This window comes from Nicotiana tabacum, chromosome 8 (genome assembly GCF_000715075.1).
Source record: "Nicotiana tabacum cultivar K326 chromosome 8, ASM71507v2, whole genome shotgun sequence".
Classification (NCBI taxonomy): Eukaryota; Viridiplantae; Streptophyta; class Magnoliopsida; order Solanales; family Solanaceae; genus Nicotiana; species Nicotiana tabacum.
In genome coordinates, this window is record NC_134087.1 from 121382254 (window position 1) to 121401814 (window position 19561).

General features: G+C 38.4%; 1 protein-coding gene across 1 annotated transcript; it reads left to right on the forward strand.

Annotated features, from left to right (window-relative positions):
• The first annotated feature begins 10264 nt into the window (after positions 1-10264).
• Positions 10265-13988, forward strand: LOC107821201 (putative myosin-binding protein 5). Its single transcript, XM_016647623.2, has 5 exons — positions 10265-10926; positions 11160-11509; positions 12038-12907; positions 13104-13328; positions 13693-13988. The coding sequence occupies exons 1-4, from the start codon at positions 10556-10558 to the stop codon at positions 13325-13327; spliced, it is 1815 nt and encodes a 604-aa protein (XP_016503109.1). The 5' UTR covers positions 10265-10555; the 3' UTR covers position 13328; positions 13693-13988.
• The last annotated feature ends 5573 nt before the right edge of the window (positions 13989-19561 follow it).

Here is a 19561-nt window from a genome sequence, read left to right on the forward strand (position 1 = left end):
AGGTTCGTAGCTTCTCCGTTTGGCAGGTTATTACAGGAAACTTGTAACGGGATTTTCTTCTTTCGAAGCACCTTCAACCAAAATGGTATGTGGTATCTCTCTTGATGTTCCGGAATAATATAAAGAAATCTATAGTGCAAGTAAGTTGAAGAAAGGTTGCGAATAAGTATAAATAGATATGTGTAGGTCGCAAGCTAAAGTATGGTAGAGCGACAAGATTTTAGGAAGACAGGAGGAAGGATAAGAAAAGATGAGTGAAAAAGGTAACGAGAATGGATAGGTCCTTGGGAATAAGTTCATAAGAAAGCTGATGATTTCTCTAAGTTATAGAAAGCCAGTATGACCTGAAAGAACTTAAAGGAGTCTAATACTAGTAACGTTTAGAATAACTGAAATACTACCCTAATAGTGGGATAAAGGCGTAATTGTGATGGATAAAGGATGAAGTTTGGGCCTCCAAAGAGGGGAATTTCTTGAATTGTAAAAAAAATAAAAAAGAATTATGATACCCATGTAAGTTAACTCAGAAGGGAACTAAGTTTCAATGGACCAATCCTTGCGACCGGAGTTTCCAGGCATTGAAGGACAGATTAACTTCAGCACCGGTTCTACCGCTCCCAGAAAGGACCGATGGTTATGTTATCTATTGTGACGCTTCAAGCGTGGGATTGGATCGTATGCTGATGTAGCTTAGTAAAGTTGTAGCTTATGTTTCTGGACAACTAAGTAAGCACGAGAAGAACAACCCGACGCACGATCTAGAGTTATTCATGCACTAAAGATGTTGAGGCACTACTTGTAGGATATTCATGTTGATATCGGATCATAAGAGCCTCCAGAACTTCTTCAAGCAAAAGGAATTGAATCTACGTCAAAGGAGATAGTTGGAGCTACTTAAAGACTATGACGTTGATATTTTATACCATCTGGGGAAGGCGAACGTAGTAGCCAAGGCCCTCACCCGTAGATCTATGGGTAGCATATCGTATTTACAGCCAGAAAGAGGGGAATAGCCCATGAGGTTCATCAGCTAGCTAGTCTTGGAGTTCGGATACTGGACTCAGGTGACATTGGAATTACTCTTCAGAATACAGCAACATCCTCATTAGTAAATGAAGTAAAAGAACGCAGACACTATTTGGAATTACACAAGATGGGGTCCTCAGATATCGAAGACGATTGTGTGTGCCCAATGTTGCAGGGCTACATCAGCAGGTTATGGGAGAAACTCACTATTATGGCTATTCTATCCATCTAGGAGCAACAACGAGGTATCATGATATCAGGGAAGTGTATTGGTGGGACGGAATGAAAAAGGATATAGCAGAATTTGTTGCTCAATGTCCTAACTGTCAGCAGGTTAAGTTTGAAGATCAAAAACCCGGTGGATTATTCCAGGCTATGGAGATTCCGACTTGGAAATGGGAAGTAATCAATATGGACTTCATCGTAGGCGTACCTCGCACCCAGTGTAAGTTCGATTCAATATGGGTAATTGTTGATAGGCTTACTAAGTCAGCTCATTTTCTGCTCATTAGAACTACATGTTCCTTAGAAGATTATGCAAGGCTTTATATTAAGGAGATACTACGACTGCATGGTGTCCCTGTATCTATTATCTCGGATAGAGGAGCTCAATTCACAGCTAACATCTGGAGGTCCTTCCAAAAATGATTGGGGACTCAAGTAAGTCTTAGTACAACATTTTATTCCCAGACAGACGGACAAGCTGAGCGTACTGTTCAAACACTGGAGGATATGTTACGATCTTATGTAATGGATTTCAAAGGTAGCTGGGATGATCATCTGCCGCATATTGAGTTCACATATAATAATAGTTACCATTCTAGTATTCAGATGGCTACATACGAAGCTCCTTATAGACGGAAGTGTAGGTCGCTTATAGAGTGGTTTGATGTTGGGGAAACTACGTTAGTAGGACCAGAATAAAAACAGCAGGAAATTGAGAGAATTAAGCTTATACAGGAAAGGCTATTGGCAGCTCAAAGCCATCAGAAGGCTTATACGAATAATTGACAACGAGACTCGGAATTTCAGGTGGACGATTGGGTATTCCAAAAAGGTATCACCCGGTTTAGAAAGGAAGGCAAACTTAGCCCACGATATATATTGGGCCTTATAGGATCATTCGGAGAGTGAGCCAAATAGCTTATGAGTTAGAATTGCCCTTGGAATTTGACCCTGTCCATCCAGTTTTTCACGTATCTATGTTACAGAAGTGCATTGGCGATCCTACCGAGTGGTGCCCACGAATGATGTACAGATTACAGAGGACTTATCATACGAGGAAATTCCGGTTGCCATTCTAGACCAACAAATTTGCAAGCTACGAAATAAGGAGGTAACCTCCGTGAAAGTACTTTGGAGGAACAACAATGTGGAAGAAATGAATTTCGGGGCCGAGGAAGATATGAAGTCTAAATATCCCTACCTATTTCCTCCTCCAGAGAAGGTTCCGACTGAGACGTCATAACCTCAAGGTGCGTGTACGAATTCTTGTGCTAGCTATTGTTATTGATCATGTGAGGCCATCGTAGTTATTAATGATTGTGGTCCTATGTGGCGTTAAATTACTGGGTTTCTGCAAGAAGAGTTGGTAGTAGCATCGTTACAAAGGTGACTCTACCAAGTTATATAAATCCCGTAGAGTTAAACATTCGAGGGCGAATGTTTCTAAGGGGGGAAGGATGTTACATCTCGCGTTTTCGTACGTTAAAATTTCATTTTCAGTTAACTGGCGTATACTCGGGGACGAGATCATCTTGACGTTAACGTACTTACGCTATTTATAACAAGCGATAAAGTGTTATGAAGGATAAAGGGATATATGAATTAAAGAAAACAAGTTTTGTTGAAAGTAGCCAATTTGGAATAAAATACGGGTCGAGCGATAATACCCGATAATTATGAACTAGTATCATGCAAGGTGTCATATGACCACGGTAGTATAATATGTAAATTATATATGAAGTATTTTAAAAATAAATAGAATTTTAAGTAATTTGTGATAATTTTTAAATTATGCGTGTAATTGATTAATTACCGGGTAACAGGACATTACCCGGTTAACATAATAAGTGGATAAGATTAAATTTCCCCCCCCCCAGAAAAAGTGGCAGAAGGCCACTACTTAAGAAATGACTCATATTGAATTATGAGGAGGTGGCTACCAAAGACTATTTGAATTATTAACAAGTAGTAACTTAAGTAAAAGTCTTAAAGACTATTACTCTTTAGCACAATCTGCCTAGGCTTTGGCTTGTAAAAGCTTCAAAACATCAACATACTTTTGGCTTAAAGCCAAGAACACGTTCGGAAGAAGCAAGCAATTCTTGCAATTTCAAAGAAATCCAAACCAAAAACGTAAAAGTAGAATCATTTTCGTTTGTCAATTAACTTTTTAGCCAACGTTTCAATTTCAAAGAGCTACCAATTTCGAGAATTTCAAAGCAGAATTTCGTCCATATTTCGCAGAAGCAGATTCGTTCAAATAATTCCGGGAACAAGTATGTTAAGGTCCTCCCTTCTTTCTTTGGCATGGTCCAAATTATACTGAAGAAACGAGCAATCACACAGTTTCCATAAATTACTCTGTTCATAGAAATAGTAGGGGTGTCTATATTCTTGATTCTCCATGAAAATTATTATTATCTTCTGTTCATGGGTCTCAGAATAATACACAGTTGAAAAAGTTTATCCGAAAGAAATATTGAGATTATTACGTATTTTTCATGTATTTCACTCATTTATACATGTACATTGACCCATGACCAGATGACGTTATATACGCGTATATATGTATATTATATTTGTATGGGATACGGGGAAAAAGTTACGACGTTATATATGCACCACTACCTGATCAACTGGTATCTGATGATGATGTTGCCCACAGTGGCTGAAATATGACTCAGACGGCGTTATATACGCGTTTATATGTATGTATATGTATATGGGATATGAGAAGAGGTTATGGCATTATATACGCACCACCACCTGATCAGCTGGTATATGTTGATGATGTTGCCCACAGTGGCCGAGACGATATGATGGGATGCCCTCAGTGGCTTGATGATATTATGTACACCCATACCTATGCATGACACGACATTTATACGCATGTGCATGACATTATAAACGTTTTAGAATTTACAAAGTTATTCAGATTTAAAGATATGTTTCTATATTCCATGTTTCATCTATGTCTTTTACGTACAAATTTTCATGTCTTATATACTCAGTACATTTTCGTACGGACGCCCTATTTCACGGGGTCTGCGTTTCATGCCCGCAGGTGCAGGTAGGCAAGCTAATGGTCCCCCTTCTTAGGATCCCTGATCAACGAGAGTTGGCGTGCTCCATTTATTCCGAAACTGCTTTTGATGTTGGTACGATACGTTTATATATATATATATATATATGGGTATGACATGGCTCAATCCCATCTTTGTACAGTTATATTTCTGTTAGAGGTTTGTAGACAGTATGTCTAATTAGGATATATGTGGCCTTGTCGGCTTTCAGTTATTAGATGTACAATTGTTTATAGCAGCATTGCCGGCTCGCCCCCTGTATTCTACAGATATATATACATATGCCTTGTCGGCAGGTTTCCTTCATGTATGTTATCTTCGTAATTCAAAAGATGTTATACAGGTTCATATCCTAGACGCATGCTTAGGGGTGTTTGACATGTAGGACTCAGGCACCCATCACGGCCCATCGGTTTGGGTAGTGACATATAGGAAACACCTATGAAAACTCACGCACAACTGGTACCTAATCCATGGAAGGAACATTTGCGCTAGGATCACGGATATAGTCCAAATATCTCGACCACACGCCGAGCCTTCACATAAGAAATAACCTTGCTAGTAGAATGACTAGGATTCTCCCTCCACTCTAATTGAGGCAACCCCAGCATGGCTAAGGTCACCATCTTGGCGTGAAAGTCCAATATGGTATGGTAAGGTGACATCCAATCCATGCTCAAAATAATATCAAAGTCCACTATATCAAGAAGTAGGAGATCTACACTAGTCTCAAGGCTCCCGATAGAAACCACACACAAGCGATAAACATGATTTACAACAATAGAATCTCCCCCAAGTATGGACACATACTCACTTATACAGGATCACTCAAAGAATCACGAGGCATGATCAGATATGAAGCAAAATAGGATGCCACGTAGGAATAAGTAGATCGCGGATCAAATAGAACTTAAGCATCTCTATGGCAGACTGGAACAATACTTGTGATGACGGTGTTGGATGACTCTACCTCAGGTCTAGCTAGAAATGCATAAAAATGGGGTTGGTCCTTACCACTCTGACCTTCGCCCCTCGGGCGACTTCTAGCTGGCTAGCCTCCACCTCTACTAGCTTGACCTCCACCTCTAGCATCTTGGCACCCACCTCTGGCTGGCTGTGCAGGAGGTGGAGCAACCGGTGCTGGCATAATGGCACGAGAACCCTGCTGGGGTCTATTGCTCGTCAATCTAGGGCAATACCTTCTTTTATGACCTATACCCCCACAATCAAAGCACTCCTTCGGGTGCTGAAGCTGAGACTGATCCTGACGGCCCAGATAACTATTGTAGTAACTCTGGAGAGGTGGTGCACTGATAGGAGCTAAAGGTGCACTAGATGTTGGTTGCTTAAGACGAGACCCATAGGAACCATGACCGTCCGAAGCACCATGGGCTACCTGAAGAGCTGACTGAATCAGCCTAGGAGGATGGCCTCTACCAAAAGAACCTTTGCCTCTAGATGAGTCACCACTGAAAGCACCGAAATGAAGAGGCCTCTTCTCAGATATCGCCCCTCTATCCTGACCACGAACAATCTTGATCCGTCTAGAAATCTCTACGGACCTCTAGAAAGATATATCATCCCTCATCTCCTTGGCCATCTGAAACCTGATGTCGAAGGTAAGACCATCAATAAACCTCTTCACCTTATCTGTATTAGTGGGAATCAAAATAGCTGCATGACGGTTAGGTCCAAAAATTTGGTCTCATACTGGGTGACGATCATGCCACCCAACTAAAACCGCTTGAACTGCCTACGGTACTCCTCTCTCAGAGTGAAAGGAATAAACTTCTCCAGAAATAGATGCTAAAACTGATCCCAGGCAAGTGGAGGTGAACTAGCTGGTCTGCTCCACTCAAAATCTTGCATCCACCTCTTAGCAGAACCGGTCATCTAGAACACTGCAAAGTCGACCCCATTGATCTCAACAATACCCATGTTGCACAACACCTCGTGGCAATGGTCCAAGTAGTCCTGTGGGTCCTCAGAAGGTGCACCGCTGTAATGAACAGGAAAGAGCTTGGTGAACTTATACAACCTTGTCAATCCGTTAGAAGATATAGCGAGCCTTTCTCCATGATTTGTAGCAACTACGGGCTAAACTTGGAGCTGCCAGAGTCTAGTATAGGGGAGCCATCGGCTCTAGAGTGTGAGGCGTGAGTTTGTGCTCCTTACCCAGCCTGAGAGATGGCTGGTGCTATACGAAATATCTCGGTCCGAGCCACTCTCTCCATGAGTCCAACAAAGCGGACTAGAGCGTCTTAAAGTACGAGAGTCTCAATGAATCCCTCTAGGACCTAAGCGGGTCTGACTGCTATGGTATGAACTGGGACCTCCTCCTCATGGTCAGTCTGAGGCTCCACCATGGGTATTGCTGCTCGTGTTCTAGGCTGAGCTCTGCCTCTACCTCGGCCCAGGCCCCTACCCTGGTAGTGGCTGCAACAGGGGGCTCTGGCTCCTGCCCGATTATAGACGTTGTACGAGTTCTCACCATCTACGAGAGAACAAGAGTAGAATGATTCAAACTTCAATAATGGAAATAAATCACACGATAGAGAAAGAAAGAAATGAAATTTTCCTAAAGCCTTATAGCCTCTAAAAGATGAGTACAGACGTCTCCATACGATCCCCCAGACTCTACCAAGCTTGTTCATGACTCGTGAGACCTAGGCAACCTAGTGCTCTAATACCAACTTATCACGACCCAAAATTCTCACCCTCGGGACCGTGATGGCGCCTAACATTTCACTTGCTAGGCAAGCCAACATTAGCTATATTTATTAATCAGTTTTAATAAATCAAATCAAATGATAACAATAATAATCGAACAGTCTGAAATAAGGTGATAAACTACTGAACGACGTAATCCAAATACAATTTCAGAAACTGGAGTCACGAATACATGAGCGTCTAGAGTACTACAGATAATAGTTTGAATAAACACAACTGTTCGAATCAAAATAAACAACAATGATGACATAAAAGGGGACTTTAGGATTGCGAACGTTGTGCAGATATACCTCAAGTCTCCACAGGTAGCTGGATCTGGGCAATCTCACTAAGCGCTATTAGGGCAAACCCCGGTATCTGCACAAGAAGTGCATAGTGTAGTATGAGTACAACCAACCCCATGTACTCTGTAAGTGTCGAGCCTAACCCTCGACGAAGTAGTGACGAGGCTAAAGCGGGCCACTTACAATAACTTGTACGCAATAATAATAATAATAATAATAATAATAATAATAATAATAATAATAATAATAATAATAATAATAATAATAATAATAATAATAATAATAAGAAAACAGAAAATGGAAGTAAAGCAGTTAACTCATGAAAACGAACTCGAAATTCAACTACCAAAGAGCCAGAATAACAAGTCCCATTGTCTCATATCACAATATCGAGGCAAATCCAATAATCACAAACCAGTACCATATATACAATCTGTTGCGGCGCACAAATCATCATCTGTCAATATATCCATCCTTATTCCACCATTTCAATTCATTACCTTTTAATTTCCGTTGTGGCGTACAACCTGCTCCCCAAAGAATTTCAATCAATATAAACTATTCAACAACCAAATTTACAAGAATTTTTACATCAAGACGTTAAATGTACAAGGTAATAAAGAACCACGTAATAATCAAAGAATCTCTAAGAACTCGAAGTCTCAACTTTACAATTTATCGGTATCTAACAATTAAACAACTAACACAAATGAAACCACATTATAGAATGCAACAAATATTACAAAAATAATAGGATAAATAAAATATGTGGCAGTTAAGATATATAAATAAAGCAAGTAGGAACAAGTAGCAAATAAACATGGAGCCATGAGAGGAACGGACAAATTAAGACAAGGAATAATTAATGGCAAGTATCAATTATGGCATAGAAGTCAATTAAGGCATGAAGCAAGATATATCATGAAATAAATGAAAACATAAAAATGAATATCACGATGACGTATATACACTCTTCACCTTGCATATATGTCATTTTCTCACATAATATATAGTTCAAGAATCCCTAATTTCCTAAAGTCAAGATTAGACCTAATACTTACCTCACTCCGCGAATCAAAGCATTCAACTAACACAGCCTTTCCTTTCAAACAAGCCTCCAAACCAACCAAATCTAGCAAATATAGTTCAAATAATTCAAAATAGGCTTTAGCTACCCACGAGTGACAAAAATTCAATCTTTAATGATTTTGGAAAAAGTTAATAAAAGTCAACCCCGGGCCCAGTTGGTCAAATCCGAGATTCGAACTAAAACCCGATTACCCATTCACCCTGAGCCCGGTTATGTGATTAGTTTTGAAATTCGACCTCAATTTGAGGTAGAAATCTCAATTTCTCAAAATTCCTAATTTCTACCATGAAAAGGCAAAGATTAAAGGTTAAAATCTACCAACCTATGAATTTGAGATGAAAAACCTCTTCTAAATTGCCTCTACACGGAGCTCAAACTTGAAAATGGTGAAAAATGAGATGAATCCCGATTTTAGAAGTTTAAATGACTAGGCGTCATGTATTCATCACGTTCGCGAGACACCTGAGGCGATCGCGAAGCATAGAGCCCAAATGGCCTTCACGTTCACGGGAAACCCTTTGTGTTCGCGAAGTTTTACTCCGCCTGCCTTCGCGTTTGCGAGCCAACGCCCATGTTCGCGTAGGGTAGCCACCTGCCTTCCCCGGATCCCCTTAACCCATCGCATGGAGGTCGCGTTTGCAAAGGGTAATCCCTCTACTGCTTAGCGTTCACGACCATATCCTCACGTTCGCATAGAAGGAATCCACCCCTATCCCAGTTTTCCCTTAGCAATCGCAAGAGAGACTTTGGGATCGCGTAGCATATGTCATCACACACCAACAAATAATTGAAGCCTATAATTCTTAGTCCAAAAATGACCTGTAGCCTATTTGAAACTCATCTAAGCCCCTCGGGCTCCAAACCAAACATGCACACAAGTGTAATAACAACATACTAACTCGCTCGCATGAAAAATACCAATATAACACCTAGAACTACGAATCAGATATCAAAATGCATGAAATTTTCAAAGAAACTCAAGAACTTCCAAATTCACAACCGAGCATCTGAATCCTGTCAAATCAACTCCGTTTTGCACCAAATTTTGCAGATAATTTTTAAATACTAAAATGAACCTTTACCAAGTTCCGGAACCGAAAACCGAACCCGGTAGCAAGTCAACCTAAGATCAAATCTAGGAAATCTTTAAACCTTCAAGTTACTAGTTTGCAACAATTCACGTCAAATTATGTTAGAGACTTCCGAATTCAATTCTGGGCATGCGCCCAAGTCCAAAATCACGATACGGATCTACCGGGATCGTCAACATACCGATCCGGGGTCGTTTACATAAAATATTGACCGTAGTCAACTCAAGTCATTTTTAAAGCTTAAAGCCTTAAAATCATGTTTTCTTCAAATTTTCACATAAAATCTTTCCCGAAAAAGACACGGACTGTGCACGCAAATTGAGAAACACTAATCGAAGCTAATCGAGGTCTCGGAATACAGAAATAAGGGCTATAACTCAATATGACCTATCGGGTCATCACACATTATTGGTGTGTGACATCATGAAATGACGACAAACAATACAATCTATCCAAATATTGTATTCATCAAACAATACAATACAATATGACACATTATGAAATGACATGTGACGACAATCCAAACAAGCCGTAAAACAAAAATAAAAAGGCCATCTACGATAGGTTGCCCATGTGGTAGGAGATCGTCGTGCATTTAATTGAAGCGAAGAGGAAGGACGACTGTTAATTCAGGTAAATGATCCACCAACCAATTTTATTTGTAAAACAAAAAAAAAAAAAAAAAAAAAAAAGGTAAGAATGACCATTTTATTGTATATAGCTGAAATGAATGGCACCATTCCACCTTTTTGGAACCTTTGAATTAGGCGATCAGTTTTTATTTGTTTCATACATACATGCAAATGCAGAAACGAGATAATTGGATATCATGATCTGTGGTTTACTAATTTTTCCACCAAGATCATGATCTATCTCATTTCATATACCTTCCTTTTTTTTTTATATCTCTTTCTTCGTCATTTCTAATCAACAACCTAACTTCTAGATTCTCATGAAGTATATTCCTGGCTTTGAATCTTGGGGTGTTTTAGTTAAAACCTTATTATATAATTAAAGTAGTAATTAATGGATTCAGGATCATTCAAGTGCTTTGGTGATCAGAAGTTGGGAAAATTTGTACATTTCTTCGTATATGCTATTCTTGAATGGGTGTTGATCATTACGCTTTTCATTGATGGATTTCTTGCATTTTTTGCCAATGAATTTGCCAAATTCTTTGAATTAAATATTCCATGCTTGCTTTGCACGAGGATAGATCATGTTCTTGTGCACAGGAACTCAAATTTCTATTACAATGATTCCATTTGTGATGTTCACAAGAAGGACCTTTCTTCCCTTGCCTATTGCCATGTTCACAAGAAGCTCTCTGAAATCAAGAATATGTGTGAAGGCTGCCTTTTGTCATTTGCAACCGAGAAAGATGCCGATTGCCATAGGTATTGTTAAATTGCTTATTACCTCATCTAAAAGCTTAAAATGTTAGAGAAAGCGCATTTTCATTTAATTAGGAGTATTTAATGTGTAAGCCTAATTCTTGTATTTTTCGTACTTGGTAATGGTGATATTTGAACCCAAGAGCTCAACTGATATTATGTTAAATTGTGTGACTATCTTATCTAAAATTCGAGAGAACGCACTTTTGTTTAATAAGTTACGTCGTCTTCAACAGGTACAAGTCACTAGCTGGGATTTTGCACAAGGACATTGATTGCTTTGCAGGGGATGATATGAAAACAGGGAAGAAAGAATTAGCTGAGACCATCCAAATAGAGAAGGGTATAGTACATAGGTGTTCTTGTTGTGGGGAGCCTCTAAAAATGAGGTCCAAATATGCAAGGAACACATCAATAAATGGAAGGTCTTATTCTCAAGCTCCTGCACCTTCTCCTCGAGCTTCTCCTAGAGCTCCATTATTAGGTGCATGGAGAAATATTGAGGAAGTGCGCCATGTTGAATCGCCTCGCAGTCGCTACACAGACCTCAAATTCATCCAAGATGATGAAGGCCCCTCAAATGCAGGTAATCTACTAGTAATTGTTTTAGGAAAATTCTTTTCCTTCATGTTAATTGATTTCTCAACATTCTTTGTGTAACAAAAAGAAACTATTTATCAAGAGGCTTTTAATTTGGTATTTTGATTTGGTCCAACATTGTATATTTGTATAAGGATAAGACTGAGATGCAAAGACTTAAGACAAATTATTAAGTACTCCCTCCGGTCCAAAATAAGTGATTTTTTTTATTGTTTTCACACATATTAAGAAATTTACCTTTTAACATTAATTAGCAATGAAATTGACTATATTAACCTTTATTATCTCTCCACATAAATATTCCTAACACATACTCCAACATTAATTACTCCAAGGGCAATGTAGGAAAAAAATAATTAATTCATTCTTGAAATCTGGAAAAATCAAAAGCCAAAAAATTACTTATTTTGAAGCGGAGGGAGGGAGTATTGAAATGAAACAGATAGAATAGCAAACTTCCTCTCTAACCATGTAAATGCTTAGGTTGTTGGTGTGACAATTACATTTTCATCAGGTAAAGAGGATGTAAAAGCTGCTACTATGCCACTGCTAGCACATTCCGAAATCACACATGAAGCTCCCTGCAAAACCCCAAATTGTACAAGAAACAAATTTTTTGGAATTCCATTAACAGACTCAGCTCAAGAAAGTCCGAGGTTGTCTCGTCACAGGCCCAGAAAGTCATGGCTTAGTGATAAAATTGAAGTCACTTCAGAGGGTAATGACACAAGTAGTGCATTGAACGAATTAGAAGACGACATCTTGCATCGGTTGAAAAAGCAGGTTCATTTGGACCGTAAGTCTCTAGTGGCACTATACATGGAATTAGACGAAGAAAGAAGTGCATCTGCTATTGCAGCGAATAATGCAATGGCTATGATCACTCGTTTGCAAGCCGAGAAAGCAGCTGTTGAAATGGAAGCATTTCAGTATCAGAGAATGATGGAAGAGCAAGCAGAATATGATCAAGAGGCGTTGCAGTTCATGAACGACGAGCTTTTGAAGAAAGAGGAAGAAATGAAGGTGTTAGAAGCTGAACTTGAGACTTATAGGGAAAGATATGGACATATAAAGACAGTAGGTAGTGAAGTTTGTGAAGTTGATGCTGATGAAGATTATCAAGAACTGAAATCTCAGTGTTTATCATCTATTAGTGAGAGATCAGATTGTGCCAGCCTGGATGAAGTAGATCGGCATAGAGTAAACGAGCGTCCATTTCAGTGTTCCGGGGAACATGGAGGGGTCAATGTGGATGATTCACAACTTGATTTTGAGAAACAGAGATCTTATCTTATGGGTTTGTTGACAGATGTTGTAGAGAAAATTAAAACATCTCCTGAAGACGAATCTCATAAGTTGGAACCAAACATGACCGAAGAAAAAGGTACATGAACCTGTTTTATTAGTATAATTTAACTTGTTGTCGCACGTTATCCTCTTTATTTTCCAGGTAATCACTTATTATGTACTGTTATAGTTATCTTTTATGTGACATGATGATAGTGTAAACATCGGTGTAGAGAAGTTAATTTCTTTCAAGGACTGCATATAAACTAACCATTGTTTTCAAATGCTGGCAGGAAGTGAAAATAAGGTCACTCTCACAAGAGAAGTGTCATTAATTGGAGAAAGGTTGAGAGCCATTGAAGCAGAAAGCGGCTTCTTAAAACATGCTGCGATGACATTACAGAGCGGTGATGAAGGAAGCAAACTCTTAACTGAGATAGCTCAACATCTGCAGAAGCTAAGATGCTCGGTCAATACCTCATCAGCGGATGCAGATGCTGGGATTCAGTCCAAATAAGGTGATTTCTCCATAGTAATTTCCTTTTTTATTTGAGTTAATGTATGTATCTTCGTACTGCAATTTATATGAAGCAGACAAATTGGTGGAACTAGCATAGATGGATTGGCTATGTATCATATAAAATTTTGCAGGTCGTGTTCACGAGCTATAAAAAGATTAATGCTCTTATTAGCCTGCAACTGAACTCTATTGGTATACTAAGGATTCAAATAGCCGACCCTAACTCGCTTGAAAAATACTCTAGTATAGGAGAACTAAAGCTAGACATACCTTACTTGTGTAATTAGGCATATGATTTTTTGCACTCTCGTGTCTAAAACTACTAGGCGTATGAGAGCACACTTAACCAATTGCATTTACAGGTGAAATTGGCAAGGAACCAGACAACTCTGGTATAATCCAGCAAGCTACACCATAGCTTATTCCAAGTGGAAACATCGAGAAGCCACGAATCGTTTGGACTTGGCAATTGAGTGAAATGTAACACTCGCGATGATAGACTTTATGAAGATTCCAGAAGTTACTCTAGTGGAGAATGAAGAACTAATGTTGTTAAACAATATATGTAAATATACGTACGTACATACATACATATTTTTTCATTTATATTACATACACACAAATCTATAGATAATGAAAGACTTTCTCATGGTTGTGACTTGTGATTATTCCATTTATATTTTTTCAAATAGGCTGAGTGCACTTGCAAATTCTCTATATTTCATTACATTATGAAACAATTATCATATTCAAATTCATAGTGCCAAATATACTAAGTGCTATTTCCAACTATTTTTATTGAATAAACTGATAAATGCATTTATTTGAATTAATCAGTAATTCAAATAAATGCATTTTGCTCTGATCTTTCCTACTATAGAGCCGGATGTGAGCTTATATCTCAGATAGTAGATCGTCAGCTCTCTCACGGTTAGTCACTGTTGTAACGACCCGGCCGATCGTTTTGAGCTTTCGCATTTCTGTTTGGCGATTTGAGAACTTAAGTAGCTTCATATCATGCATTATGACATGTGTATATGGTTGGTTTTTATTTTCGAGAAGCTTAGAGTTGATTTGGAAGAGTAATTCTCAGTTCAGAAGCTTTAAGTTGGAAGAGTTGCCCAAGGTTTGGCTTTCGGGATTTGATGGTTTGAATAAGCTCGTATGGTGATTTTGGAATTGGGCGTATGTTTGAATTTGAATTGGGATGTTCCTAGTAGTTTTTGGCTCTGTTTGTCGAAAGTTAGCAATTTGAAGCGTCGGAGAGTTCCTAAGTTTGACCAAGAGTTGACTTTGATGTTATTGGATTCCGATTGGTGTTCCGAGATTTTGAATAGGTTTATAAAGTTGAATTAAACTAGTGTAGAAAGTTTGGAAGTAATCAGAAGTGTGTATGTGTGATTCGGACACTCTTTTGAAAGAGTGAAGATTTAAGAACTTAAGAGAAATTCTATTCGGTTTATGCTGCATTTCATTGTTGTAATGTTCCCGTGGGTGATTTGAGCCTTTGTACAAGTTCATATGGAGTATTTGGACTTGTATGAATGGTTGGATGGAATTTCGAAGGGCACGGGTGAGTTTCAGTGTATTTGGACCAAATTCCGAAAGAATTGAGTTGCTGAAACGAGGCTATTCTTCAGATGACCTGATGTCAAGAGAGCAATTTTCTCAATCTATAAAGAATTTTGGGGGCAATTTTGATGAGATTGTAGCCGTTGGAGTCTAACTTCTTGTGGTTCAAACTGTTCATCATTCCGACATCTGAGCATGAAGTTATGATCATTTTCAGTTTTTGGTCAGCTGAGTGTTGCAGGTTGCAGCACTACCGCGGCACATGGAGAGACGCACGAGGTGTCGTGGCAGTAAATTTTTTCTGCGAGATGGCTCTTCACACTATAAATTGAGCCAATTTCGTGGTTTTGGTATTTGTCTTTAATTTTGGAGCATGGGAGCTCGGTTTTGAGGGGTTTTGACCCATTTCTTCATCAACCATATTGGGGTAAGTGATTCTAACTCACTTTTATCATCATGTTAAGGATCTAACATTTTTTTTAATATGAAATTAAGGATTTAGGAGAAATCAAGTGGAAAGTGAAAGAAAACTTAGAAATGGAGAATTATTTATTTAAGCATGCTATGACATCAAAAAGGAATTTTGATTATCGATTTGGGTTCCACGAGATTTGGTCTTGGACTCGGGATTTGACTATCTGGACCCGGATTGACTTTTATTGACTTTTTAGAAAAATTTTAAATATCAAAGCTTTATGGTTTAGGATTGCTTTTTATATTATTGTTTGACTTCCTTGGATGATGTTTGACTTGGAATTGCATGATTAGAAGGCTAGAGCAAGGTTCGACGCGATTTGAGATTGAAGACTAGCCGGATAAGGTAAGTGTCTTGCCAAACTTTTGAGGAAATTTTTCCGAATAAATGTTATTGTTTGCTATATGTGGGTGTGATGTATATGCAAGATGGCGATCATATATACATGTGTTAGAAACGATGTTCCCAAACTTTGGATAGGTTTATAAAGTTGAATTAAACTAGTGTACAAAGTTTGGAAGTAATCAGAAGTGTGTAGTGTGATTCAGACACTCTTTTGAAAAAGTGAAGATTTAAGAACTTAAGAGAAATTCTATTCGGTTTAAGTCGCGTTTCATTGTTGTGATGTTCCCGTGGGTGGTTTGAGCCTTTGTACAAGTCTATATGGAGTATTTGGACTTGTACGAATGGTTGGATGGAGTTTCGAAGGGCTCAGGTGAGTTTCAGCGTATTTGGACCAAATTTCGAAAGAATTGAGTTGCTAAAACGGGGCTTTTCTGCAGATGACCTGACTTCAAGAGAGCATTTTTCTCATTCTATAAAGAATTTTTGGGGCAATTTTGATGAGATTGTAGCCTTTGGCGTCTAACTTGTTGTGGTTTAAACCGTTCATCATTCCGACATCTGAGCATAAAGTTATGATCATTTTACTGAAGGATGGCAGAGCAGTTTTTGGTCAGCGGAGTGTTGCAGGTTGCAGCACTACCGCGGCACATGAGGAGATGCACGGGGTGTCGTGGCAGTGTATTTATACTGCCAGATGGCTCTTCACACCATAAATTGAGCCCATTTCGTGGTTTTGGTATTTTCTTTTATTTTGGAGCATGGAAGCTCGGTTTTAAGGGGTTTTGACCCATTTTTTCATCAACCATATTGGGGTAAGTGATTCTAACTCACTTTTATCATCAAGTTAAGGATCTAACATTTCGTTTAATATAAAATTAAGGATTTAGGAGAAATCAAATGGAAAGTGAAAGAAAACTTAGAAATGAAGAATTATTTATTTAAGCATGCTATGACATCAAAAAGGAATTTTGATTATCGATTTGGGTTCCATGACTCATGGATCATCGAGATTTGGTCTTGGACTCGGGATTTGACTATGTAGACCCGGGGTGACTTTTATTGACTTTTTGAAAAAAAATTAAAGATAGAAGCTTTATGGTTTAAAATTGCTTTTTATAGCATTGTTTGACTTCCTTGGATGATGTTTGGCGTGGATTGCAAGATTAGAAGGCTAGAGCAAGATTCGGCGCGATTTGAGATTGAAGAATAGCCGGATAAGGTAAGTGTCTTGCCAAACCTTTGAGGAAATTTTTCCTAATAAATGTTATTATTTGCTATATGTGGGTGTGATGTATATGCAAGATGGCGAGCATATATACATGTGTTAGAAACGATGTTCCGAGACTTTGGATAGGTTTATAAAGTTGAATTAAACTAGTATACAAAGTTTGGAAGTAATCAGAAGTGTATATGTGTGATTCGGACACTCTTTTGTAAGAGTGAAGATTTAAGAACTTAAGAGAAATTCTATTCGGTTTAAGCTGTGTTTCATAGTTGTGATGATCCTGTGGGTGGTTGAGCCTTTGTACTAGTCCATATGGAGTATCTAGACTTATACGAATGGTTGGCTGGAGTTTCGAAGGGATCGGGTGAGTTTCAGCGTATTTGGACCAAATTCCGAAAGAATTAAGTTGCTGAAACGGGGCTTTTCTGCGGATGACCTGACTTCAAAAGAGCATTTTTCTCAATCTATAAATAATTTTTGGGGAAATTTTGATGAGATTGTAGCCCTTTGAGTCTAACCTCTTGTGGTTCAAACCGTTCATCGTTCCGACATTTGAGCATGTAATTATGATTATTTTACTAAAGGATAGCAGAGTAACTTTTGGTCAGCAGAGTGTTGCAGGTTGCAGCAATACCGCGGCACACGGGGAGATGCACGAGGTGCCGTGGAAGTGTATTTTTACTACCAGATGGCTCTTCACACTATAAATTGAGCCTATTTCGTGGTTTTGGTATTTTTCTTTAATTTTGAAGCATGGGAGCTCGGTTTTGAGGGGTTTTGACCCATTTCTTCATCAACCATATTGGGGTAAGTGATTCTAACTCACTTTTATCATCAAGTTAAGGATCTAACATTTCTTTTAATATGAAATTAAGGATATAGGAGAAATCAAGTAGAAAGTGAAAGAAAACTTAGAAATGGAGAATTATTTATTTAAGCATGCTATGATATCAAAAAGGAATTTTAATTATCGATTTGTGTTCCATGACTCATGGGTCATCAAGATTTGGTCTTGGACTCGAAATTTGACTATGTGGACCCGATTTGACTTTTATTGACTTTTTGGAAAAAATTTAAATATCGAAGCTTTATGGTATAGGATTGCTTTTTATAGAATTGTTTGACTTCCTTGGATGATGTTTGGCTTGGAATTGCATGATTAGAAGGCTAGAGCAAGGTTCGACGCGATTTGAGATTGAAGAATAGCCGGATAAGGTAAGTGTCTTGCCAAACATTTGAGGAACTTTTTCCTAATAAATGTTATTGTTTGCTATATGTAGGTGTGATGTATATGCAAGATGGCGAGCATATATACATGTGTCAGAAATGATGTTCCGAGACTTTGGATAGGTTTATAAAGTTGAATTAAACTAGTGTACAAAGTTTGGAAGTAATCAGAAGTATGTATGTGTGATTCGGACGCTCTTTTGAAAGAGTGAAATTTAAGAACTTAAGAAAAATTCTATTCTGTTTAAGTTGCATTTCATTGTTGTGATGTTCCCGTGGGTGGTTTGAGCCTTGGTAGAAGTCCATATGGAGTACTTGGACTTATACGAATAGTTGGATGGAGTTTTGAAGGGCTCTAGTGAGTTTCAGCGTATTTGGACCAAATTCCAAAAGAATTGAGTTGCTGAAATGGGGCTTTTCTACAGATGACCTGACTTCAAAAGAGCATTTTTCTCAGTCTATAAAGAATTTTTGGGGCAATTTTGATGAGATTGTATCCCTTGGAGTCTAACCTCTTGTTTTTCAGACCATTCACCATTTCGACATCTGAGCATGAAGTTATGATCATTTTACTGAAGGATGGCAGAGCAGTTTTTGGTCAGTAGAGTGTTGCCGGTTGCAGCACTACCGCGGCATATAGAGAGACGCACGGGGTGCCGTGGCAGTGTATATTTTCTGCCAGATGGCTCTTCACACTATAAATTGAGCCCATTTTGTGGTTTTGGTATTTTTCTTTAATTTTGGAGCATGAAAGATCGGTTTTGAGGGGTTTTGACCCATTTATTCATTAACCATATTAGGGTAAGTGATTCTAACTCACTTTTATCATCATGTTAAGGATCTAACATTTTTTAATATGAAATAAAGGATTTAGGAGAAATCAAGTGGAAAGTGAAAAAACTTAGAAATGGAGAATTATTTATTTAAGCATGCTATGACATCAAAAAGGAATTTTGATTATCGATTTGGGTTCCATGACTCATAGGTCATCGAGATTTGGTCTTGGACTCAGGATTTGACTATGTGGATCCGGGTTGACTTTTATTGACTTTTTCGAAAAATTTAAAATATCTAAACTTTATGGTTTAGGATTGCTTTTTATATCATTGTTTGACTTCCTTGGATGATGTTTGGCTTGAAATTGCATGATTAGAAGTCTAGAGCAAGGTTCAACGTGATTTGAGATTGAAGACTAGCTGGATAAGGTAAGTGTCTTGCCAAACGTCTGAGGAAATTTTTCCTAATAAATGTTATTGTTTGCTATATGTGGGTGTGATGTATATGCAAGATGGCGAGCATATATACATGTGTTAGAAACGATGTTCCCAAACTTTGGATAGGATTAAAAAGTTGAAGTAAACTAGTGTACAAAGTTTGGAAGTAATCA

What these genes read in the sequence shown, in the direction of transcription:
- LOC107821201 (XM_016647623.2), top strand. Translation starts at nt 10,556, where the DNA reads ATGGATTCAGGATCATTCAAGTGCTTTGGTGATCAGAAGTTGGGAAAA. An exon ending in AAAGATGCCGATTGCCATAG is followed by an intron (nt 10,927 to 11,159) that starts GTATTGTTAAAT and finishes CGTCTTCAACAG; the next exon opens with GTACAAGTCACTAGCTGGGA. An exon ending in TGAAGGCCCCTCAAATGCAG is followed by an intron (nt 11,510 to 12,037) that starts GTAATCTACTAG and finishes CATTTTCATCAG; the next exon opens with GTAAAGAGGATGTAAAAGCT.